Raw genomic sequence first — 26,092 nt, forward strand, 5'->3', positions numbered from 1 at the left:
AGGGCTTATAGGCTGTACCTAATGGCTTCATTAGTGGTCAAAAATCATTTACTAATACTTTATAGAGTGGATGTCAACCATTAATAAGAACTTTTGGGTTGCCAGGTTGTGAAGACCCATTTGTCTGGTGTTAATTCTGTCTTTTTGCTAGAAATGTATTAATAACTGTTTGATCATCCATGTGGATTTTTAATACATCTAAGTGCACCTATAAATGTTGGTAGCCAAACTCTCTTCAAAACACTTCACAACCTGGCAACCAAAAAAGTCATCTATTGGCTCATCTATAAAGAATTAGGTAATTGCTGGTGATCAATTAAGACATTTGGCTGGAACCTACAGAACCTTTTATAAAGAGTGCCATTTTATAAAGTGGTACTTATTTCTATTATTTTCTATTTCCAAAAGTTGTTTTAATGTGTAGTGAGCAAGAAAAGGTTTTATTTAGATGTCTGCGGTTGTGTTAGTAATATGTAAATCTACATGACAGAGCCTTAACTCACTTCACCATATGACACCCTTTGCAGCTTTAGCATTCACCTTGTTGCTGCAAAGTATATTCAATTCACTTGCACAGGTTTATGTTAACATCTCCAACACTGGGCTGGAACTGCTGCTGCTGCAGCTGCTGCTGTCACAGGGATCCTGTGGTGTTGCTGTAATGTGTAATGTGTGTAACGGGGAGCGGGTCGAGCTTCTTTCCATTTGGTTTCCAGTCGCGTCCTGCCCGCTGTTGGACGCACAAACGATCAGCTGAGCAGCGTCTCGCTCTCAGAGGAAGATAGACCGAGCTGTGTTCAGTCAGTCTCTCTCAGTGTGTGTATGTGTGCGCGCGCGCGCGCGTGTGTGTGTGTATGTGTGTGTTTGGACAGTTCAACAGAGTTTGGTGCGGGCTCCGTTTTTAAATTGAAAAGAAAAAAAAAAAAAGATCCTGTGTATCGCAACTGCTTTTGTGAACGAGATGCTGGAGATGGTCGCTTCGCCAAAATGAACATAGGTGAGATGACTGTTTTGAAAGGGCACGGGTGGTTTTAAAAGCCGTTTTTTTTCACCGCGTATGTGATATTTGGGCTAATTTAAAACATTTTGGAGCAAGTGCATCGGGCTGGCCAGGGAGAGAAAAGAGTTGTAGTTTACGTGTTATAATTTACTTTTTTTGTCTGGGACGCTACGTTTCTGTGAATATAGTGTAAATGCAGCGGTAGCCACAGGATGTGAAGCAAACCAAAGTGTCTTTAACACAGTGTTTGCTGATGTCAGGGGGCAGTGTAGCGATGGTTGACTTTATACTGATGGAGTCAAGAGGTTTCAGTGTGATTTAGCACAAATTGAGCTCATGTTTAGTTGTAAAACTCAAGCAAACAGTTTGACTCCGCAGTCATGCAGTATGTGGAATATCTTTTTTTAGTTTTGCTGGGTGAGAGTTTATTAAATACACTTTACATACACATGTTGTTTTCATCATTATCCTTTACCGCATTTACAGTATTATACCACAAGCAGTAGCTAAAGGCAGCCTGAGAGGGGGTTCTCTCACTTGAATCACAGGAAGTGAGTCAGGGAAATCCCTTAGATTTTTTTTGTATTCTCTCTCAAAGGGTGTAAAAGCTTACATTACACATTTAAGTCCCTTATTCTGTCCATTAAGGACCATATTTAAAATTTTTGAGCAGATTTTAAATGTAAACTATAAATGAAAGGTCCCAGCAACCCTGCATGATCTTTATAGTAGGTTGTCTATTAGTTCTTGTGAACGAAATGATCAGCTGGAAATATTTAAATGTGGCACTTGAATTTAAGGTAAACACAAGAAACTTGTGCTACAGAATTTTAATTATAATTTTATTACTTCTGAAGATCTGATCTTTGAGCAGTTTTAGGTCACAGTGACACAATACAAATGACCTGTAAGCTATTTTAAAGCACATAATCTTACAGTTTCCTTTTCCTGTTGTTCTTTCAGACAGCACCAAGCCTTCTGTTGCTCCAAAGCCAAGGTTTGTTTGTCACGGCAGCCTGAAGCTGCCCTCCCCTCTCATGTCTGCAGCCAGGGGTCCCAAACCTTCTATTGCCCCGAAACCTAAAGTCGCACCGGAGCTAAATGGCAACCAGGGAGGATGCGGTAATGGTGGCTTACTAATTTCAGACGGCGAGGTTGATGATGAGCACGAGACTAAGAATGGTCCTAACAATGTGATTAAGGGAGAGGAACAATTTACCGCACACGTCGTAAAATCACCACGAAAAGATCTACAGAATGTGTCACAGGGGCCGGAGGACGGTGAGGTGACCGAAGAGGAAAAGGAAGAGGAAGAAGACATGATTCAGAAGATGGATGAGGACTGGAGATTAACTGACAGTGCTCTAACAGAGGAGGTGGACTCCCTGGAGACACTGTGGGTCAGTGATGCTGGACTCACAGCTGACTCCGAGGAGGTGGTGGAGATGATTGACACAGACATGACAGAAGACATGGACGCTGACGGGTGTGACGCAGGCGAGGCGCTGGCTGACACAGATGGCCTCTCAGTGGGAGACATTTTTGTTAATAGCATCGATGAGGAGGCAGGCTGCTCCTCTGCTGAAAATCGAGACATGAAGAAGAGGCAGGAAAAGCTCAGCATCAAGGAGGACGAAACAGGCGACTGTACAGCAGATGATTTAACTGAGTCTTTCACAGATGAACCTGGTATTCCCATCAGTGAAAACACCAAGGACACCGATACACAACAAGTTTTTCTATCGGATGGAGAGGAGAAAGAGGAGGAGTCTGTTTCTGATTGTGGCATCACTTGCAGTATCCTGAAGTTGAGGTGTGGCCATAAAATGAAGGAAAAGGGCGAAAACATACAGAACATTAGTTTTTATGACTTTATCCCTGAAGAGCAGAAACAGCGGCATGTCGCCTTAGAGGACGATCCAATCCACGAGCCTTATTATGTCTCTTCAGAGGACATTATTAACAGAGAGATGATGCCAAGGAATAACAAAGCTCAGGGACTTCCAAATAGTCCACGAACACCACAGAAGCTTTTTTCTCTAAACAGCAGTGGAGTATCAGCTGGGAACTATGAGGAAACAGGAAAAAATGGACAAATAGTGTGTGTGTCCTCTGAGGATTACGTGGAGATTGGTCACAACAATGAATACAGCTGCAACAGTGGTGATGAGAAGAAGGTAGGAAGGTGTCAGAAAAGGACTTCTTTCAGAACGGAAGAGCACAAAGCTCGTACAGCAGAGGCCTTGTTGAATCATTTTGACTACCAGCCGAGGTTCAGGCTGGTATCAATCTCGGTGCCAACGGACACTGACACCTCGCTGACCTCTTCTCTCTCAGAAAGCCAGCTGCTTTCCCCAAACGACTCAGACGTGTTTAGAGACGAGGATGACCTGGAGGGTCACATCGTGCCATTTCTGGACGACACCACTGATACGGAGCAGGACATCAGTGATGAGCATGTTTATGAGGAGCCGGGGCACAGTTCGGAGGGTGAAAATGTTTTTCCATTTGACAGGAAGGCCACGGGGATGCAATCCCGGTCACTGTCACACCGCATTAATAACAATGTGGCTGAGATGGGAGTGCAGTTTGTTCAGAGGCCCTACATGAGTGGATTTGGACAACCTGCACTGAGCAGCAGCCCCATGTTAAACTCAGTGCGGCACAAGAGCTACTCCAAACCCCACTATTTGTCCTTGTACCCCCGCTCCCTCTCCATGGAGGGACAGGACATGCCTCAGAGACAGAGAGAAGCCATTTGTTCATCTGGAAGCTTCTCCAGGTGCTCACCTTTGCCATCCAGCGGCCTGTCCACTCCAACATCTGTGGTGGATATCCCTCCTCCATTTGAGCTGGCCTACATCACCAAGAGGCCCATCACAAAGAGTTCCCCCTCACTTCTCATCGAGGGGGACTCATCGGAGAAAAACAGGAAAAAGAAATCCTCCCTTAAGCGCTTCCTGATGCTTAAGTTTAGGCGGAAAACAGAGAGCAAGTCTGTGGTGGATGTCAACCCGTCCTCCTTTAAGTCCTCAGCAGACTCCAGCCATCACACACCCAGCAGACTGCTGGATTTAGATACACACAGTTTAAATAACTCTCCACAGCTCAACTCACGCTCTGCTGGTAAACCTCAAGTTTCATCTGAGCCAGCCTCAGCCTTGCTCTTCTACAATGAAAGCAACAGAAAAGGGAACTCTGTAGCCTTCCTCAATCGCAGCGTCGTCCGAGTGGAGTCATTTGAGGACCGCTCTCGTGTGCCTTTCATACCTCTTCCCCTGACCAAGCCTCGCTCCATCTCCTTCCCCAACACAGATACCTCCGACTATGAGAATGTTCCTCCCATCAGCTCGGACTACGAGAACCTTCAGGTCCCACAGCGGAGGCCTGTTCGCCAGGGACCCTTCGCGGACTTCTTTGACCGTCCCAGCCGAATGCTGTCGTCTGCCAATGACACGGACGGTTATGTGGACATGAGCAGCCTGCCTGGGTTCAGGAGTAAAGCTCAGTCACCTGAAGAGGAAACAGAAAGGTATGTAAACAAGACTAAGAATCTGCAACCATGATCTGTGCGGCTGTACCTTAGGAACAGGGCTGCTTTGAGTTAAATGCTAGTGTCACCATGTAAATAATCTCTCAGTAACCATGCTAACATGCTGTGTAGCGGGAATAATGTTTACTATAGCCACCATGTTAGTTTAGCATGTTAGCATGCTAATACTTGTGTGCAGCTGTGGTATCTGATCACAATCCTGCTGCACAAATCAAACTTATTGTGCTAGAAAAAAAATATTGATCCTCTGGGGACAGTGAATGTCTGTACACAATGACATGTCAATCCACACAGTAGTTGTTGAGATATTTTACTCTGGAACAAAGTGGTGGACAGACAAACCGACAGACAGCCCATCCATAGAGCCTTTGTCTGTGTCCAGGCGTGTGCTGACGCTATTGGACATAATGTTAGTGATTCTTACCATCTTATACACCGAGCTCTGGTCTTTTTTATTACTGCTCGGCCACTGTGCGGGTTTAACAATGGCCCTGGGGAGGAAGATTTATAACTATGTATTATGTTGATTCCCCTGATGCTGGAATCACAGCCGACATGGATGCGGTGATCAGTGGCAGAGAGGAAAGTGGATTACAGTGAAATGTACAAAACCCCAGCTGTGATGTGCCGGCGTGTTGTTGGGGCATGTTGGTGGTAGAGGAGGAAACACTGGCCGTGGTGGTGGTCTCTTCAGATCTGAGTTAACACAAGGCTGGTTTCATTCATAAATCATCTGTTTAGGTGTAGAAACAGCCTCCTGTGTTGATGTTGTAGGAAGAGCTTCTCGTCTCCCTGCTGTGGTGTTACTTGTTGGTATGATCAGCCATGCTGTGCTGACATTAACCCATCCCCCTCCTGCATTCCTGTTGGCTGTGCCCATATCATACAGGCCGCTCAGGATGATTAATAGTCAGAGCATTTTGGAGTCATTGCTCTTCTCTAGCCAGTCAGGCACAACAGGCTGAGATACAATCTCAGTATGTTCTGCAGTCAGCAGTTGTTCACTGTGGAGCTTCTCTCTCATCGTGCTCACCATTTTGGTGTGTGGGCAAGTAAAACTGTACAATAAAGGCTCCATGAGGGATAATAAAAATTTACACAGCCCTGCTTAAATGGTAAATAATTTCAGAACTTTTTCCACCTTTAATGTGAACTATAACCTACAAGATTCCAGTGAAAAACAAATTGAAATCGTTTTGGAAAAATATAACGTAATAATACCTAATTACCTGACAAATAGGTATGCACTCTCTTATAATTGGGGATGTGACTGTGTTCAGAATCAATCAGTCAAAATCAAACCCATGTTAAATGGTAGTTAGCATACACCTGCCATCAATTAAAGTGACTGATTAACCCTAAATAAAGTCTTCCTGCTGGATCTTCCTGACATCTTCCTCCCGCAAAAGCCGTGGTGCACAAAACGCTTCATTGTTGAAAGGAATCGATCAGGAGAGGGGAACAAAAGGATTTCTGAGGCATTAGAAATATCATGGAACACAGTGGAGACAATCATCAACAAGTGCAGAAAACAGTGACATTACCAAGAACAGGACGTCGCTCCAAAATTGATCAAAAGACAAGGAGAAAACTGGTCAGGCAGGCTGCCAAGAAGCCTACGGCAACATTAAAGGAGCTGCAGAAATTTCTGGCAAGTACTGGTAGCTCCCTACACGTGACAACAATCTCCCCTATTCTTCATATGTCTGGGCTCTGGGGCAGGGTAGCAACACAGAAGCCTTTTGTCATGAAAAAAAAGATCAAGATCCAAGCATGGATGAATTTTGTAAAAGGGAAAAAAATATATCCAGTCTCCCAAAACATCGTGGAAAAACTTGTTATGGTCTGATGAGACCAAGGTTGGACCTTTTGGTCATGATTTCAAAAGGTCTGTTTTGCACAAGAACAACACAGCACATCACCCAAAAGAACATCATATCTGTATTGAAGCAGCGTGAAAACCTTCAGGCATCTGCTACAAAGCTGAAGACAAAGAGGAATTTTACCTTTGAGCATGACAGCGACCCAAAGCATGCATCCGAAAATATGCAAAGGAATGGCTTTCTAATGGCTGAGAGTGACTCCAAATGAAACTGTGTGGGGTGACCTGAGGAGGGCCGTGCACAGGAGATCCCCTAACAGTTTGACAAATCTGGTAGTTTTTTTTTTTTTGGCAAATATTACCAGGTCAAGATGTGTCAAGCTGATCGACTCCTACTCAAATATGAAATATATGAAATCAAAAGGTGCTTCAACTAGTATTAGTTTAATTGTGTGCACACTTATATATCCGGTTTATTGTAAACAGGCATGTGTAGACTTTTTAATATCCACTTTCAGATACTAATTTTGTTGAGATGGATAATAAAATGTTTGAAACAAAACATTCGTCAAAGCGCTAACATAGACATAGAGCACATGAACAGATACAAGTAAGTACACAATCTTCATTCTATTGTCTATTGCACTGTGCTGGTGCCTCCATCCTGCGGGTTCAGTCATAACAGCATGATGACTACGATCCCTTTTATCTATCTTTTATCACAAGTGAGTGAGTTTTAACACGTTTTTTGCTTTTTGTTTTGGAGACATCAATTCAATTCTCATGCCGTTTCATTCCGTGAAGCTGGAAAAGAATGTGATTTTCTCATTTAGCTTATAAGGTATAAAGTGATAATTCAGTGATATTATCACACAGTGTGATACGTGTCTGCTTGTGTAGACTTACTGTCTTCACAATGAGCATAACTGTGCTGGTAGTATTAACATGAAGTTTTGATATTTGTGGTTTTCATGAGGTTATAATCGTTGGTGTACCTTCAGTGCGTTATGTTAGGAGTGTGTATCAGCAAAGAGTTCAGGTATATTTCATATTTACATTAGTGTGTATGGACTGTGAGTTCACTGCCTCTTGCTGCCCATGATGAATTATTGCTTCCCCCTGAAAATTAGTTTTATTGAGCTAAAAGTTAAATGTAAATTAGGTTCCTTCTTGAAGAATGGTTATGTTGCTTTCTATTGGATGCCATTATTTTATCATTATTGTGTTGTGTATTTTGTTGGGACTTTAGACCATGGTCTTAAGTCAGTAAAATCTGAATGTGAATATTTAAAAGATCTCCACTCTCCCTCCTCTTAATACAATTTTGTTTTTGTAATTTTTATGTCATTGCTTTTCTATCACAAAATACACAGTTGCAAAGGTTAAATGCCTATGTGTAAGAGCCCAAGCTTTCTACGATAATACCAGTGAAAAAGGTGGAGCGATTGTGATTGTCTGCACCCGGTGAATACAGTGACTGTAACCACAGCAGAGCAATATCCGCATGGACAGTAGTGCGGATAGTTGAGGATTTTAGTTTTGCAATAGCCCGAAGGGGTAATATTAGCAGCTAGTTTGGAGATCGTTGGCATCTTGGCCCCATCACTGCCACCACTGGAACAAATAGGCTCACCAAGGGACCTGAGGCAAAAAGAAAATGAATTTTTTTTTATTTCCTTCTGTAATTTATCTCCACAGATTTTGCCGTGAGCGTTCATACAACATGGCAGGACTGTGAGATGTGACAGAGATGGTTTCTAAGTGATATAAAAGCCTAATATAGAAACTGTGCATGTAGTTTGTGGTTCAAGCACCCTCTGGTATCTCATCCAAAATTTGATCCTGTGAGCAGTAATGGGCCATGCAGCTTTAATGTGTGCGATGCATAGATCTGAACTGCTCACATATGTTGTTCATATGTAGTTAATTTGCATCTCAGTGGGGTTAAATCCGTTGGTGCTGGGAGGGAAACATGGCAGGAACATTGGCAAGACAATAGGTCACATAGCGCACTATTGCATCACTACTGTAACTTAAAGACCTGTTTTTATTTGCATAGCTTACACCCCCCACTGAGCTGCAGCCATTAGCATATTCATTTGGCCTCCCTACAGAAAAGAATCTCGTAGCATAAAATACCGACATGCGTCCCTGGTTGGGTACAGTTGTCACCGCAGGCCCTTCAGGATCAGTTTATTGGTTTCTGTAGACCTACAATGTTTTATCTATTCACACTTGCTTCTAACACTGAATACAGTATGTTTATTATAGTGATATTTCAATGTAGAGGACCATAATGGACCATAAAGATGGCCTGAGTGGTTAAATGAATTTCATCTGATTTATTTTCACATGAATGAAGGCCGTTCATATTATAGAATAAGTGAGTCAAACTTGTGTTAAAAATTGAAATGCTACAACATGGGGTTCAAGACCCCCAAGTGGTCCCAAGATAAAAAGGTTGAGAACCACTGGACCGGACCGTATTGTATCGCAGGTATTTGAAGTTTTTAGGTTTTCTTTGGAAAACTGTGTTAAATTTTTCCGAAAGATAAATTACTCTTCCACATAACCAATTTTTTCTGAAATAATAGCCACTCAGGCAGCTTATGAACCGTGTTTGTCTCTTGACCTTCAGCAATTACAATTATTGATTTTTACTTACTGTATTTTGGCTGAAAAGTGTGAATATATACGAGCTGTCACAGTGCAATATCATTTATATTTGGGTGTCTACATTTGTATGCATACTGTTTGTACCCTATTTTTTACTGATCTGATCCACCCTTCTCCCTCCCCTCAGTGCCTACACAGAAGCCTACAACGTGTGCTCGCTGGCTGTCGGTCCACAGACTGGTTCAGTGGGTGATGTCAGGGGACAAACAGCGAGTGAGGAAGACCAGGGGCGCACGTCTGAAGAGGAAGACGGCGGTGCGGACAGCAATTATGACAGACAGGTTAGTTAAAATTGTTAAATTTAAATATATAATTTTATCATTACCTTTATCACTGAGTAATTAAGTAATTAAAAATGTCTTAGCCTTTGTCCATACTTTCTACTGTTTTCATGTTGCCCACTATTCTGTAAAATGTTTTGTATAATTATTATGAAAGAGAAGGTATCACTCTTTCCGAATGCTAGATAGAAAATGAAGACATATTTGAAATACAGAACACAACAACATGTTTTTCACCTTGGGCAACCGCGAAAATTGCCCTCACAAGCCAGGATTTTAATGTGGGTTAATGGAGGTTAATGGGCTACTACAAGGCTGTCTTCATTATTTAGAATTTGATTGCCGCTTAGAGACGATGTGGAGAGGAGAGCCGGCGATATTTGTTGAACCAGTGCCAAAATGCTTTAGCATTTCCTAACCCTGGGCTTATTACAAATAAATAATATGATTGTTTACAGCCTGACGGCCGATCCAGAGCCTTTTACATCGCAAAAGAACTGGTGGATACAGAGAGATTGTAAGTAACATGTAAACTAATTTCTCTTATCCCACATCTCTATCTATCAAAACTAATCAGCTCCTTATTAAATTGAGTTTATATTTCTCTGTCCACAGGCATGTGAAAGCTCTCAAGCTTCTTCAGGAAGTGAGTGTGGTCTTATTAAATTTACTAATGTAATGTATGTGTTCAGATATTCTCTATGGGAAGGAATTAGTATCTACTTTAAACCACAGCAGGCTGTCCGAACTCTGCAGAACTGGAGTTGCAGAATAACGTTTGGAAGAAAGGCAGTTCATGTTTCTCTGCTCAGGTTTACATTTTATATCTCTTGAATTCATCTTTCTGCTTCTTGTTTTTAGCAGACGCATACTATATTTACTTTTACTTCCAATCCTTAATTGTATGAACTAGCTTTTATTATATGCTGTTTATGTTGCGTGTCAGTGAGCATGACTGCGCATGTTCACAGTCACGCCTAAAAGCTGCGAAGTACAAACACAATCTGTTGGCCTCTGAGCAGTTAGGGCTTTTGTGCCTTGCTCAAGGGCACCTTGCCATTGGCCATAAGGGAGGAACAAGTGCTGCTCCTTCACTTCCCTATTTAGAGTTACTCCTCTGTGAACTAGACCTCTGCAGCTCCAGTCGGCTCGAAGAGATGATTAGATTCCTTGATGTAATAGCTCATGTACTCCCTGCTGTCAGATATTATCTAGTTGTACTGCTGCAGAGGGAGGGAAGAAAATGCAGACTTTTGTGAAATTGTAAGTTTAGTCAGATTTTAAATATAAACAATAAAAAAGAATAACCTTTCCGCCACGTGTGCCAGGACTTTCGGGAAGCGGTGGGGGCAGCCGTCGGAGACGAGGGGGAACCTGTGTTGGAAGAAGAGAGGCTTCGAGAGATTCTCAATGAGCTGCCTGACGTTTACACTCTGCACCGCAGAGTCCTCACCGAGCTGGAGAATCGAATCCGCCATTGGTGAGACGCTTACATAATTGTTGAGTAAGGAATACTGGCACACACCCATTCACACATAGACTATAACTGAAAGGAGCTCTTCCACACTCATCCCTGTTCTTCCTTGGCTCCACAGAGTGCACACTAATGCAGCTGAGAAAGCTTTAAATGTAAGCTGACGACTGATGCATGTCACTTCTGCTTCATCCTCTCACGTCTGTTTCTTCACTCAGGGAGGAGAGCCAGAGGATCGCAGACATCTTCCTGTCCAGAAAAGCAGAGTTCTTGGTTTTTACCACGTACATTGGCCACTATGACCGAAGTATGAGCCTGCTGGAGGACAGCTGCCGGACCTCACCTGCCTTTGCAGCAATTGTTCACCAGTTTGAGGTCAGGCCTACGGCGCTTCTCTTACTGCAGTCCATGAAAATCAACATTTAACAAAGCACCTTCTGTATACTACAATATGAACCGACCTTTATGAGAATGAAATGTCCTCAGATGTGACATAAAACAAAACACAGTTTGGTACATAAAGTGTTTTCTCCACATTACATGTGAAGTCAGCCCCTGAATGCTGTTCATCCTCCTCCTCCTCTCTCTACAGCGTTGTAGTTTATAATTTGTAGTTTATAAGAAAATTCTCTTGGAATCAAAGCCTGCATGAAAAGAAGAAAACACTTTTTGCACATTGCATTTATTTGGGTTTTGGTCATGAAATATATACAAACAAAATAAAAACATGAATACTGGGATTGTTTGAATAATTAAAACATTTTTTAAATAGAAAACTAGTTGAGGTGATGAAAAAACTGCTGGGTTTTCGATTAGAAATGACAGGGAAACTTTGGTGGCAACCCTCTATATTTGTTTATTATCTTTGTCAAGAGTCTTTCTTATCTCTGCACATTATCTATTTGCAGAGTTCAGTGTGTGTACATTACGTGCATGTTTTGCAGTAGCAGAGATGGTGATGGCAACATGTGCGAGACTGTGAGTGTGTGTGTGAGTGGTGGTGGGGGGGGGTAAAGGCAGACAGCTAAGTGAAGGAAAGTAAGTAAAGGAACAACTACAATGTGTTCTTGGCTGCTGAGAGAAACAGTCATGACACACAAATAAAAATTTTATGTGTCATAGGTCAGAACAAATATGTTTGACATGTTGGCCTTTCCCAACAGCTTTTTGAGCACTTTAGTGGGGAGTTATAATTGGCCTCAATTAAATGAACAGTACTTTCAAACCAGTCAGCCAGAGACATTGTTAGAAAAGATGTTGAGTTGACAGATCTTAAGTATAAAACTTATAAAAAATAGGATATGATTATATGATATGCTTAAAAGTGTAAAAAACAGGGAGTTTGCAGCATTTGTTCACTACTCAGTATTATTTACAAAAGCATTGTCGAGCCAGCTGCTAAGTGCAGAGCCTGGCAGAGATCAGTGGCAAGATTGTGGCGCAGACTATTACACCCTTTTGTAATAATCAAGCTGGATTGCAGAAGGAAATCCAGTGGCACTATATACTGTACATGCATCTCATTTATGGACAAAGGCGTTTCCAGTATTTTCCCTCCATTTTATAGACCTCTGAAGAGAGGAGTTGGCAGAAAGTCATTGCAGAGCTTGGCAGATTTCTCTGTCTGATTTAAAAGCACCAGTGTTTCAAAGTCCTTAGCTTCCCCTGGGTCCTCTCTCTCTTAATGTCAGTGCAGCTGCATCATTACATTTAGAGTTTTTAGCCAGGCTAGCAGCATGGAGGTCAGTCAGCTGGTTGGTCCACCACTTCAGTCCAAACTGAAAACTATTGGATAGATTGGATTGCCATGAAATTCATCATCCCCAGAGGATGAATCCAAGTGACTCTGGTTATCTCTAGACTTTTCCTCTGTGGCCAACATCAGGTTGACAGATGTGGTTTAGAACGAAATGTCTTGACAAGTAAGAGTGGATTATCATAGTGTGGTACAGACATTCACATCCCCCTCAGGGTTAACTGTAATCACTTAAGTGAAAACCCTCCTATTCACATCTAGCGCCACCAGCAGGTGGCGATGTGACTGTGTAAACAGATTCATGTCCCCACAACAAATAATAGTACTACAAAACCACACACGTACACAAACATTGTGCAAGGTACTGTGCTGGCCAGCAGTCTGTGTTATTGGCCCTTGGTCACACTTAAAATATTAATATGACTGGTGGTTGTGCTCAAAGGTCCAATGTTGTTGTATAATTTGCTTCTCATCACAACTTTCTTTTTCTTTGTCAAAGTTTTTTACACACTCAGTGAAAACCCAGTGACTGTTTTCATTAATCTGACATGTGGATTGTCCATAATTCATGTGCATTTCTACAGTAAATGTGACCCTAATGAACAGCAACGATGCAAAGAAAATGTTTGTGTTATTTGTCTCAGCAGCAGAGTCCAGCTGGGGAGAAGGTTTCTCTGAAGCATCAGCTCCTGCAGGTCATTGTGCGTGTTGCTCAGTACCGCATGCTCCTCACTGGTGAGTCTAGTGTAAAGGACAAGATTTAGTTAAATATGGTCTATTCTGAATACAAATATATTTCACTTACAGTGGTTTCATTCTTGACTCTTACGGGGAATTGATTAATTTCATTCCTCCTATAGATTACCTGAACAACCTCTCCCCCGATTCCAAGGAATATGAAGACACCCAAGGTACCATAAACAAACAGCAGACTCAGTGTGGACAGAGGCTGCTCACGCTGCTCTCTGTTACTCACAGGAGAGCCTTACTGGCCTCTGTTCGTCACTGTGTGTTTACAGGGAATTTATTTGTGCTCATTTGGCATGGAGAGATGGCCACGAGAGAGCCAATTTAGATTTCTTTGTGTGGTGTGGTAACCTACCAGGAAGCTATTTCAGCCCTCTCCTATGTGAAGACTGTAATGTGTAATTCATGAGAAGGCAAGTTGCAGCAACACTATCTTTTACTGTATCTTCGATAAGAGAGACATCCCAGAGCAGATGTGTAGTCACGTCCAGACTCATGACTCATTTTGACTTTTATCTTAGGTGGCTTTCTACTCGGACACAAGGAATAAAGAAACATTTAATCAAATATGAATATTCACTGTGAATGTGTTCACTTGTTAACATGCCGCCTTTTTCCTGATCCCCCTGTCTGTGTTTGTCTGGTTCAGCTGCTGTGGCCATAGTGTCTGACATTGCAGACCAAGTAAATGACAGTTTAAAACATGGGGTAAGTGCCATGTGTAAGTATATGTTGTATGTATGTGTATAACTCTTGAACCCAGGAAACAAACAAGTTCATCCAGAATTACACATCGTATCTTGTACTGTGTGTCCAAAGTCTCTGGTTTGGAAAAGAGTCTGAATCTGTACATTTATGATTAAAAAAACTAAAAAAAAACTGGCTCCCTAATAACTTTAAGATCTTCCTCACGCAGTCATCCACCAAAAGTCCTAAATAGATTATTCAAGAAGGAAAGTGACCTGCTTCCTGAGTAAATGTAGCGTCACAGCACAGATTTGACTGAATGTACACAGAGGAAGAAATATGAGAGCGTTTCACCCCAACAAATTATCAGAAATGATATTGCTAAAACCTTTTTCATATTTCTTATGTTAGGATATAAATCATAGTTTTTACTTAAGGCTGATTCTGCTTTCAGGAGACCAAGCTCTGGTACAAGACGCAGTGAAGCTCACATTTATCAGCAACCACCAGCACATGGTTCATACATTTACAGCACAGCAACATTCTTCATGTATTCATATCATCATGATATCACGATATCAGATGTGAGTTATAAAGTTTTAAATGCATGAAAATTGAATTCCCCATGAAATTTGGTGCAGACATTCACGACCCTCAGAGGATGAATCCCAATGATGCTGGTGAACTCCTGACTTTTTTTCTTATTTTTTTGGTCGTTACTTATCCGGTTGTCATAGTTATATGCCAAGTGATGACATTTCTGAATTGTCTACCTTATTCTAAAGAGAACAATACTTGACATGCCTGCTTGATCTAGGTGATAACTACATCTAAAAACAAAGGGCGTCATGAAAATAGCCAAGCAGAAGGAAATAGTTTGGGTTTACGGGAACATGTCCGCTAATGCTCTTTCATCATTTCTCTTATTTTGGCATCTCATTTTCCCTCCCTGTCTCTCTGTTCTTTTCTCTCTTTTTGTCTCAGGAGAACTTGTTGCGTCTGGTCAACATAGAGTACAGTGTTCACGGCCAGCGAGACCTGCTGCAGCCTGGCAGGGTATGACTCTGATAACAGCATTGTTTCTGTCTGAAGCTTGCCAGTCCACCCTGTCTGCCCTGCACCACCCCTGTGTTGCCCTTTACACAGTCATTCAGCTGGGAATCCCCAGACGGCCTGGACTGAAACAACATTAATTATTGCAGACGTCCTGCATGTGTCATTATCAGAAAACGTGTGAAATGTTCAGTTTGTTTTAATCCTTTGTATATGTTCTTTTTTATTTAATCAGGTTTTTGTTAAGGAGGGCACCTTGATGAAGGTCAGCAGGAAGAGTCGACAGCCCAGGCATCTTTTTTTGGTAAATGCTGTTTCCTGTATGTAGTATATGAGTTAATAGATACCTAATAGGCTATTTTTTTATGTTTCTATGTCCAGACTGAGCTATTAAGAGCGGGGTTTCCTGGCAGGATGTTTCTGAATGCTGACTTCCTGAGCCAGTTCTTTACTGACAGCGCAGGGAAGGTCAACACTAGCTCCACGTACACCTGTGAACTTTTACAACTTTAATTCTGTCAGCTAATATTAGTCTAATGTGTCTTCAGCACCTTTTAATATAAACAGTTCTTTCAGTTCACTGAGATAATGTGAAAGTAAACAGGAGGCAGACAGATATAGAAGTAGAAGTAAAGTTGAAAGACTAAACTAAGTAATAATTCAGGTCATTCTTCACCACCTGTCACAGCCAGATCAACATTACGTCATTTGTTTCATGAAAGAGACAGTTCCAAAAGAGTGAAACCAACAAACTGTACTAAACATTCAGTTGGTAAAATCAGAACATAGAGATGGCTCCAAAATATTGTAATCAAGAGACATTAGAAAATTAAACGCCTTTGCAAATTATCCATGGAGCATCATCAAAGTGCTCCGCTTCTCCCTCCTGTGGCATTTTTTAAATTTGTGATCTGGGCTCGACACTAACAAAGCTCGTAAATGTCTCTTCTGGAGGAATGTTGGTAATCATCGCTGCATAACTTTTATGCTGCCAGTTTATCCATCCAGATGCTGATCATGTGTTTTTTAGCTGTTATTAATGCGGGAAACAGCACAGTAAAACAAGTCCGCGGGAGCTGGCATGCTCCTAAAGAAGGTACTAAACCACACAGGGACAGTGAGTGAAATGATCCATAGGAAAAATAATTCAGTGGTTAATGATTCAATGTGATATCTGTTTTACTGAAGTATCTAGTTCATGTGTGATCATATAAAAAAAATTAAAGGTAAGAATTTTAACTACATGGATCCCTTCCTGACACGTTTTAAGACATTTACAAATACTCTGCTTGGAGTAATAAAAAAGTGCAACCACTGAAAACAAGCTGCCTCCTGCTTGCAAAGTGAAGGTCAAACGTCCAAGTGATGTAACAATAAACACATTTTAAATTATGAAATTAAAGTTTTGTTTGATTAAAGTCAACCAATAGAGATCTGTGCTGTGTGGAGTGACCTGCGGTGGAGGTGGTGGTAGGGGATTGGTTTGCTCCAGGTGGAGATTAAGTGTGTTTGCTTGTGTGTGAGCTGGTAGAAATACAGTATGTTGTCATTATGTTTACTGTGTACTTGTAACTATACATCATCACCCTATTGAAAATAAGAGGCAAACTACGTACAGTGTGGGTGTGTAGTGTTACCTCTCACTTATGTATGAGCTTAGGGTGCCACCTACTGGAGGATCACTGCACATGCATGAAAGAGGAAGTCTGAGCAGCTCACTTATTTCAAATATATCGACACGTCTGCATTTACAGATATATCTATGTTCCTCAGACGTACTGTGAATTATGAATGTTATCTGTGTTGTCAGATGAACGATGTGTTGCTCTACACCTACCCTCAGCAGGACGGGAAATACAGACTGAAGAACACTCTGCCACTCACTGGATTGAAGGTCAGAGTCTTTCATCAAGTCACCTCATGTCGTAATCTCTTTGATTTCTAACTGTTTCCTCCTCAGAATGAATCAGATGTAAAGCTTTTCCCAACCTTTAAACAAACTACAGTCATAAAAGTATTGGTAACATATTAAACTACAGCCCGTATTTTATCATTTTGTCGATATTGGATACCTACAGGAAACATTCCTGGGCAGCAAAGCTGACGTTTGGGAGAAATGGTGCCAACAGCCTTTTTCTTACTGTGTAATTAAAGAGTAAAAAGAGGAGTCAGTCAACACTTGATATTGATCTTATAGCCAGTGCACCTTATTTTTACTGTGTGATCAAAATAATAATTGCTAGATTAGCTATGATGCACCTACATGTATGCAATATGTGATTGCATGACTTTATTATGTTACAGTTTTTGTCCTCAGATGACCACAGAAGTCCTCTATAGCTGTACACTACAGAGAAGTAGTTTGTTTTCTGCCCCAGCGTAACTGTCAATTTTCAGAAGTAGAGACACATTTCTTAACTTGTCCTTATTTTAGATCCTACATTGTAGTAGAAGACATTGTAATCTCTCTTACACACTGCAATGTTTGTTAATAAGTGAAACTTCATTCACACAGTAAGATTCAGATGTAGAGACTGTAATATAATGTAATAATGTTATACATAGCTGTTGTTGCCTTTCTAAAGATTTAATTTCACAGGAAGAACCCCCCCCCCCCTTCTTTTTTCTTTTTTTGATATGTGATATTCAACTGATACCCAGGTCAGTAAACCCATCACAGAAAATGTCCAGAATGCGCTGAAGATCGAAGGAACAGACATCTCCATCACTTTGTCTGCGAGGTGGGTCACACTCTACTGTGTTTAAATGATGGATAATAACTAATAATGGCAATCATGACAAATGTCCACATCATCACAGAAGGTTAAAACATTTTAAACCTAAAACATAAATAAATGTTCACTGATGCAGCTGATATTTTGCATATTTGGTGTTAATGACTTCTGCAAAAACTGTAAAAACTATTCTGTAATAGTGTATTGAGTTTATTTGTACGTTTTGCAGTTCCTTCATTGAAAGAGAGGACTGGTTTTACACTCTAAGCCGCACTGTAACTGAACACACCAGAGGATCTGTAGTATTCAACAGCTGCTCAGGAGAAGTGAGTCAATCGCTGCTTTTTCGTTCCGTAATGTCATTACTCAAAAACATTTTCTACAGTAATGCTTATCCTCACCACTATATGACTGATGTTACAGCTTATGGCCTTATAACTCCTTACTCTGTCTGTCTGTCTGTCTGTCTGTCTGTCTGTCTGTCTGTCTGTCTGTCTGTCTGTCTGTCTGTCTATCTCTGTCTGCGTGCGTGTGCGTTTGTGTGTGTGTTTTTTTTTTGTTGTTTTTTCCAGGCTAGAGATCGTCTGCATCTGTCTCTCGGGGAGAAAGCTCCCACACTTGTTCCAGTCTCACAAGTGATGATGTGTATGAACTGCACCTCAGATTTCAGCCTCACTCTTCGTAGACACCACTGCCATGGCTGCGGGAGAGTGAGTCACACACAAATAAAAAACGCAGTGCTCTATGATACTTTAAAATCTGACAGACAGGATGCAACAAACTGTGCCTTTGACCAGAGTGCTGAATGTGCTTAATGTTTTCATTTTGCCTTTGCTGCCTGTATGTTTATAAATACAGATTGTTTGTCGGAGCTGCTCCAGGAACAGATATCCACTGAAATACATGAAAGACCGCATGGCCAAAGTGTGTGATCACTGTTACAACGAGCTGAAGAAGAGAGGTGGGGAAACTCTGCTTTCATCAAACAATTTGACTGTCAGTCTGCTTTATCTGTCCACAAATGAGTTACTATTCTTCTTTTAACCAATAGAGGCAATATGGCAACCCTTCACTAGTTAACTACATCACTAATAGTTATCAGTAGAAGAAGGGCCAGCCTCAGGTGAAGTTAAATCCAGGAGGTGACATAAGTTTATTTTACAGGAAGGATGATCAGTACACAGTAAGTGGTAGATTTGGAAACGTAGAAATAAAAGTTGAAAGTCGTGGGCCATAATTACTTAGTGCACATCAAAAATATCAGTGCGAATTACAACACACTGTAGTTATTTCATATAGATCCAGCCACACTGGATGTAGGATGAGGATAATGTAAAATCTATGAAATGTGCCCAAACAAAAATATACGTAACTGAGTTCAATGTGTTACACCATGGTGAGGGCAATTATGCTCTAATTTGTCTAAAACAGTACATGTAATTTATAAAAGCAGCAAAACTGAAGCTCAGGTTCATTAATAAAGAAAAACATTTCTCTTATTGTACTTACAAAAATGTCTGTCCACATTTGTGGATCCATATTGTTGTATATTACTGTAACGTTTCCATTGTTACTCATGCATATCCTGTGGTATAAAGCAAGTTGTATGTCTGTGCAGGGGGAGATGTGTCTGCACTTACAGCTAAAAGTAGCCCTCGTCCAAACCGCTCCAGTCGTCCGCTCTCTGCTGTGTTTCAAAACATTCATCCTCCCAACATTTGGAGACATCGCAAAGGCACCATGTCCTTCAATCAGGTACACCGCCCTCTCTTTGCAGAGGAGCCACGTTTGCTGCACAGTGCAGATTGATGAATTGTTGATGATGTGAATGACAGCTATGCCATCATTTTCTACGTAACACTGCCACTGTTGTGCAGGTGACGGAGACAGAGGAAGGCTCCATTAGTGGCAGTCTACAGCGTACCAAGAAGAGCAAGAGGAACTGGAAGAGACTGTGGTTCCTCCTAAAAGACAAGGTGCTTTACACCTACCGAGCTCAAGAGGTGAGGGGAAACATGCACTCCCCTTTAACCTGAACAGCACATATTCATTCACTCACACACTTCACACTGTCAGGAGACATCAGTTGGAGTTTTAGTTGTAGCCGCCAGTCGACTAAAAATAACTAAAAGTGCAGAGAAGCCCACGGTTACATCACCACATCTTATAATCCGCTTTTTTCCCTGATGAAATTTTCTGTCTGCAGGAGAAAGTGGCGTCAGAGAGTTTGCCTCTGTTGGGTTTCACAGTGAAGCTGCCGGACAAGCAGGAGGGAGAGGACGAGGCCAGCGTCTTCCAGCTTTACCACAAAAACACTTTGTATTACACCTTTAAAGCTGAGGACAACTACACAGCCCAGAGGTGAGAAGCATGCCTACCTAATAGCTCATTTTAACAATTTAATACAGTGCTACTGCAATATAGACTCACTATAAGCTGATCTGATCTTCTCTAGTGTGAATGACTCACAAGGTTCCTACTGAGTTGAGTTGAGTTTGCAGACTTGGAAAAAAAATAAGAAAAACAGTCAAGTTTATAACTTTCACATTACTCACTGGGTTCCAAAGAGTTTATGAGCCAAGTTTAGACTGAAGTGAAAACATGAGCATCGCCAGATTTGGAGTTTCAACATTGTCTCTTAATGTTTACAGAAACAGAAAAGTTGGCTAAACTTCCCCCCAATGGACAAAATATAGTTATAGATATATATAAGTTATAAAATTAGCTCAGTTAGTAATGAGGGTATATGTCATGCTGACAGGCACAGGATTGGTAGTTTTTAGGCAAACCAGACTGCAATTATTCATTTAGCACAACTGCAGTTCATGCTGTTTCTTTTTCCTAATTTAAAATCTGCTCCTCACACAGGTGGGCAAATGCCATGGAGGAAGCCACAGTTTTATAGGATAAGCCTCAGTGGCAGGCTGCTGAAAATAGAAGTCTGCTGCCTTTCTTCTGCTACAAACCCGTGTCCCTAAAAAACTGACCAACTGTGAAACCAAAAAGGGAAGATAGGGAATAAAAAAGAATATATGATTATGTCTACAAGCTGTAACCTCCCTGGCTGGACTGAAGAAAAGGAGACATTTTGTTCTTTGAGAGGGAACATGATCACCTACTTTGTCACCCTGCCCGCTGTTACAGCAGGTGTGATGCTGAGAGCCACGAGAGGCCGTGGCCCAGATACCTGCCAGTGTGGAACATCACATTGATGTGACCTGTATTTCTTCTAGCAGCTGAGCAGCGTCTTTCCTCCAGATCAAAGGGAAGATTCTGGATTTTTTTGGAAAAGAAATGTATATTCTATGACTTCAACTGTTTTTTCAATATATCCAATATTTCAGGACAACATAAACAAATCAGTTCAATAACATACGCAGTCATTTTACCGTCGTTTTCAGGGAGGCAGAAAATATAACAGACAAATTCAACCTCACTCAGAAATGCCCACATCAGGAATGGCTTGATTTTCAGTTTTTAGCTACGTTATTAGTTACACCTTTGTCTCAACATGTGTTCTTCCACTGGATTAAATCTCTATGACTAATACTTTGAAGCACAGGCTGAATCAAAGAATGAGTAATTTTATATATGTAAAGAAGTGTCTGTAGCTTTGCCATATGTACTGTATTGTTGGAGACAGTCCTGCCAGTGAATAAATAGTTTCTATGATTTTTTTTTGCACTGATATAAAGAGGAATGAACCTGAAAAGATATATGAGTGTATCTTCATCATAGAGGCCAAAAGCTGCAACCACTCTACTTACTTAATTTACTTAACATACTTTTCGATTGGGAAAATGTGGACATGAATGTCTTTGTTGTTTTAAATACCCAAATATAATGTAAATTCATATTTGTATAAAGACTCCATGTCCAGCTGTGCACAGATGTGTTGCCCTGGACTGAACTATGAATCACTTATTTCACTGATCTAACTTATCAGTGTCCTGGACTTTGTACTGTACTTGATGATTTATTAAGTTTATTTCTAACACTATGGTTTTAAAATCAAGTAAAGGAGGCTGTACTGATGGAAGCAGCCTGTGTCTGTGTTTTGTCCTCATCCTCAGCATGTCCTCTAGATGGCAGGTGGACTAAACACTAAAGTACAGTAGGCTGTCATTGACTTCCTGTCACTGTGTCCTTGCTGATGGAGCTCAGTACATACAGTAAAAATGGAAACATTTCCCACTATGCTGCCACAACTGTTTGCACTCCACTTGTAGCACACCCTAAATGAGTATATTGTGTCTGTGCTGGCATGTAGTCCATGTGTGGCTTGTTCTGATGAAACACCAAACTGGTGAGTGTTTCAGATCACACTTGTGAGCTGCTCGGGAAGACACCAGGGACTGAGTGATACACAGTCCAGTGTGCTGTTTGGCCAAAGAAACGCCAGGCCTGCTCTGCTTCTTGTCTCCCCCTGAGGCTTCCTGACCCAGAATAATATCAGGCAGAAAGTTTGCTTTCTGGGGCTCCTGAAAAGATGCAGACACCTCGTCCCAAATAGAGGACAGATCATTCATCACTCTCTTCTCCCTTTCTAGCCCCAATTCTGTTTTATCCCTTCTTCTATTGCGTTTCTCAAATATATTAGTTGTGTTTTTCTTTGCCTTTGCTGCCTTTGGTTAAGACACAATATGCATATACAGCACCTTATGAATGACAGTATTTATCGCCCCACACTTCCTGTACCTGTCCCTTCTCACTCTGTCCTTCCACTGCAGTAACATCATTTTGTTGGCTGTAGTCCAGTGCTGAGTGCTTGATTTAGTCTCTGCAACACTGAAAGAGAGAAATCTCAAGAACACATTACTTCAAAGTGTACTCTGTCAGTTATAGTGATATGTAAAACAGAGCTTTATCATGTTTGTATTTGTATGATATGCAGATATGTCTGCTTCCAAGTTTTCTAGTTTGACCAAAGCAGCAAGAATCAATATAATTGTTGACTTATAGTTGTTGTTTCTAGTTGTTAGTAGTTGAAGAGTAAATGGGACCAAAACTGAAATGTCCAGTTGCACTTGTAAAGATTCCTTGTGAGCTAATTAATAAAAAAAAAAACTTGCTGTGGGATTGATGGTGGAGAGATAGGCTTTTTTTTTCACAGAGGGGCAGCAACAGTGTCATAATCCAAGCTTACTTCCATATTGCCGTAGGCAGGAGCAATGCAGAGAGAAGAAAATAATCAATCATCACACACAGCCTACTCAATAAGGTCAGATGCATTCAGCTCTGTTATATGTGCGCAGCCTCAGGAATCATTAACAAGTGATACCAAAAATATTTCCTGAGCTGAGTTTCCTGATCTATGGCTTTTTTTTTTTTTAACCCACGATGCTCTGACATCAGAGTTGTGTGAACTGTCTTTAATGACAAACTCACACTGACATACTTTCTGGCCATTTTCAGTTTTAAGGCAATGTACTGTTTGTGTGTATGTCGTGATTTACAACAGCAAGGCTTCTTATGTTTAGTAGTGTTGTGTGGGCAGCAGATCTTCAAAGGGAAAGGGACAGATTTTATTACATAACAGCTACAGATTTAAATAAAAAGACTAAGAAACAGGAGAGAGCGGAAAATAGCTGTGTCCACTTGACATTGGCTCGACAGTTCTGGGTTTGCACCTTGCCTTGTGTTCCTCAGCACCGCTCAGAGATGGGGAGAGGGAGAGGAAAAATGATGTGGATAGTTAGGCTGGAAGAAAAGAGAGACGCACTCTTATGTCCCACTTTGCAAACTGTTTGCAGCCTACACTGCCAAGTCAATGTTACACCTATTCCACCTCCCCTAAAGCTTTAAATAGCCCACTCTCCCTCAACAGGACAAACAGAGAAAAACATACAGCCTTCAGAACACTCTGCACCTCCGACTGAACATTTATTATCCCTGTTGCCTAAACATGGAGTCTGCATTGTACTTTCCAGTGTCTTATGACCATTCTGTCATCGACAACTATCTGCAGAGAAAGTAGTACAAACTCATGTCAGCAGGGCTGGCAGCTGTCACTGAGGGAGCTCAAATCTGTCTGGAGTCTTTGAGCCAAGCCAAAGACAGACAGTGATTTTTTCCTTTTTGTATTTTGACTTTTTTAAGCATATGCACATTTGCTCTCCTGCCAAAAGTTGGATGAGATTGATACCACTCTCACATCTGTACTGCAAACATGTAGCTGAAGGCAGCAGCTAGTTAGCTTAGCTTAACACAAAGACTGAATGCCGTGAGAAACAGCTTGACAGGCTCTGTTCAAACGTAACAATATCCACTTACCAGTACCTCTAAGATCACTAATCCATACCGCATATCTTGTTTTTGCAATCCATACAAAAATTGATAAGTAAAAACAACTTTTTTTTTACAGGGGTGTATGTGGTGAACTACTGTGTTTCTTGTCTCGGAGCAGTTGCCAGGCAACCAGTGAAGATGTGGTCCAGGAAATAGTTTGGTACACAAAACCCATAAAATGAACAGTTGTGGTTTTTGTATCCAGGTGTAATTTGGTCATTAATGTTGCGCTAAAGGTGCTGATTTATTTTGATACCTTTACAGAGAGCCTAGCTGGGTGTTGCCCCATGTTTCCAGGTTTAATGCTATGCTATGCTAAGTTAGCTAAGCTAGTTTTGTGTAGAGAGGCAAGAGTGGTATAACTCTTCTTGCCTAACTCTCTTCATGAAAAAAAGAGTATTTTCAAAAATGTTGAACAATTCCTTGAAAGGCCAATTCCCCTGTGGCATGATGACATATTTGCTGTAGCAGCATCATCACCAGAGAGATCAACCTACTGACATGGCGGCTGCTGACTTAAATTGTAGTCTTGACAGCCAGTGACTCTCAAACAGTGCAGCTTTCCTTATTATTTATTTATATATTTTAACAAAATTACTATTAGTTTACTGTGACACTTGTGATCACCTTTCCTGGACTCATGCATTATTCTTTTTAGACCCTTTCCATTCATCAATTAATTCTCCATGTGTTTAACTCTCCATGAATAATAAATATATTGGAAAATAAATTGGTTCCCATCCTTTTTGGCTCTAAAATGGAGCAGTGTATACTGTCACAAATTGTGATCTTAGAGTTGACATAATTGGTAGGCAATTCAACCAAGAAGCGATCCTTCCTTCTCAGATTGGTTCATTTATAGTAGGGACCAAGAGGATGTAAAAGTATATGCAGTGGTTTATTTAAAGAGGAAATAAAATCCCCCTAATTTGAATGTTTTTCTTTTTCTTCATGTTTAATCATCTTGCTATGTATCTGATTTATCTAGGAAATCAATGGCATGGTCACAACCCTTATAAAATCATAACCTATTCATACATTAATACGCTACAAATGCAAACTCAACTGCAAATGATGCAATTTTCTCCCATGAGCTATATTGCCATATGTATCAACTTGATAGATATAGTTTCTGTGTGGATCTTCATCAGGCTCTCTTTAAGTGTGCTAAATTTAACATCGGGCTGTTCTACAGCCTATAGCCTATATCCCACAGGTGGATCATGGCAGTGGGTATGTGTGGATGTGTGTGTTTGCTAGAGGAAGAACAGAAGGAGAGGTTTCCTTGAGCTTTGAATGTGCATCTGTCAGAATCAGAGAGGAGTCAGTGAGCAGTGAAGTCTTTAGTGTGCGTACACACACACCCAGTCTCCACTATAGACTTCCTGTGTCTGCCGTGAGTCACAATCTGTCTGTTATGTAAGTCCTCTGAGGAGAGAGGGGAACACTGACACACCTGTGGCCCGTCTGCCTGCTCCTGGCAGGTTTCACTTTATGTGAACGTACAGCAGCACACACAGTTTCATACTTTGAAACTGCTCTTAAACATTTCATTATGACCCACCTTGCATGGATTTATGTACTGCAGCATTCCCAATGCAGAGCTTTGTTCACTTCAGCCAATATTTCATTTGTGTGATCAAGATGAGAATAGCTCAGCTGGCATAAATGAGGTTCTATCCTTGCTCATTTGTACACACACACACACACATATGTGTGTGTGTGTGTGTGTGTGTGTGTGTGTGGGGGGGGGGGGGGTGAATACAAGCATGAAATAAATAAATGGTGTGGATAATTTGGAGTGCTTGTGTTAGTCTAGAGCAAGAAAAGATCCTTTTGGCAGCAGGAGCCAAATCTGCCACCTCCTCACCACCAAAGCCTAGCTCAAACCTCTAAACTACCCCCGCAGCCTACCAGCCACGTGACCCCACCCCCTGCGACACAAAGTGGAAAAAAATAAATCTTCCCCCACATAGTAGGCTATGCTACAGCAGTAATCTAGGGCACTCTCATCAGCAAT

General features: G+C 41.2%; 1 protein-coding gene across 3 annotated transcripts; it reads left to right on the forward strand.

The window, feature by feature from the left end:
* On the forward strand, positions 1–21,823 carry LOC130186450 (FYVE, RhoGEF and PH domain-containing protein 5-like). Of its 3 annotated transcripts, none has more exons than XM_056403601.1 (21): positions 1–997; positions 1,964–4,532; positions 9,179–9,332; positions 9,791–9,849; positions 9,948–9,978; positions 10,661–10,812; positions 11,025–11,181; positions 13,207–13,297; positions 13,423–13,473; positions 13,959–14,017; positions 14,981–15,052; positions 15,285–15,353; positions 16,860–16,943; positions 17,711–17,790; positions 18,014–18,110; positions 18,357–18,494; positions 18,643–18,745; positions 19,403–19,539; positions 19,662–19,787; positions 19,991–20,145; positions 20,653–21,823. In XM_056403601.1, the coding sequence occupies exons 1-21, from the start codon at positions 823–825 to the stop codon at positions 20,687–20,689; spliced, it is 4,596 nt and encodes a 1,531-aa protein (XP_056259576.1). In that variant the 5' UTR covers positions 1–822; the 3' UTR covers positions 20,690–21,823. The 3 variants fall into 3 exon arrangements, with proteins under 3 accessions (XP_056259576.1, XP_056259592.1, XP_056259584.1); XM_056403617.1 differs by having other exon boundaries at positions 19,662–19,760; XM_056403609.1 differs by having other exon boundaries at positions 13,210–13,297.
* The last annotated feature ends 4,269 nt before the right edge of the window (positions 21,824–26,092 follow it).

This window comes from Seriola aureovittata, chromosome 2 (assembly GCF_021018895.1).
Source record: "Seriola aureovittata isolate HTS-2021-v1 ecotype China chromosome 2, ASM2101889v1, whole genome shotgun sequence".
NCBI classification, from domain to species: Eukaryota; Metazoa; Chordata; class Actinopteri; order Carangiformes; family Carangidae; genus Seriola; species Seriola aureovittata.

Bases quoted from the DNA above. Each gene is read 5' to 3' on its own strand.
- LOC130186450 (XM_056403601.1), top strand. From the start codon at position 823: ATGTGTGCGCGCGCGCGCGCGTGTGTGTGTGTATGTGTGTGTTTGGAC. The intron at 15,354-16,859 runs GTAAATGCTGTT...CTGTGTTGTCAG, and splicing joins AGCCCAGGCATCTTTTTTTG to ATGAACGATGTGTTGCTCTA. The intron at 16,944-17,710 runs GTCAGAGTCTTT...ACTGATACCCAG, and splicing joins TGCCACTCACTGGATTGAAG to GTCAGTAAACCCATCACAGA.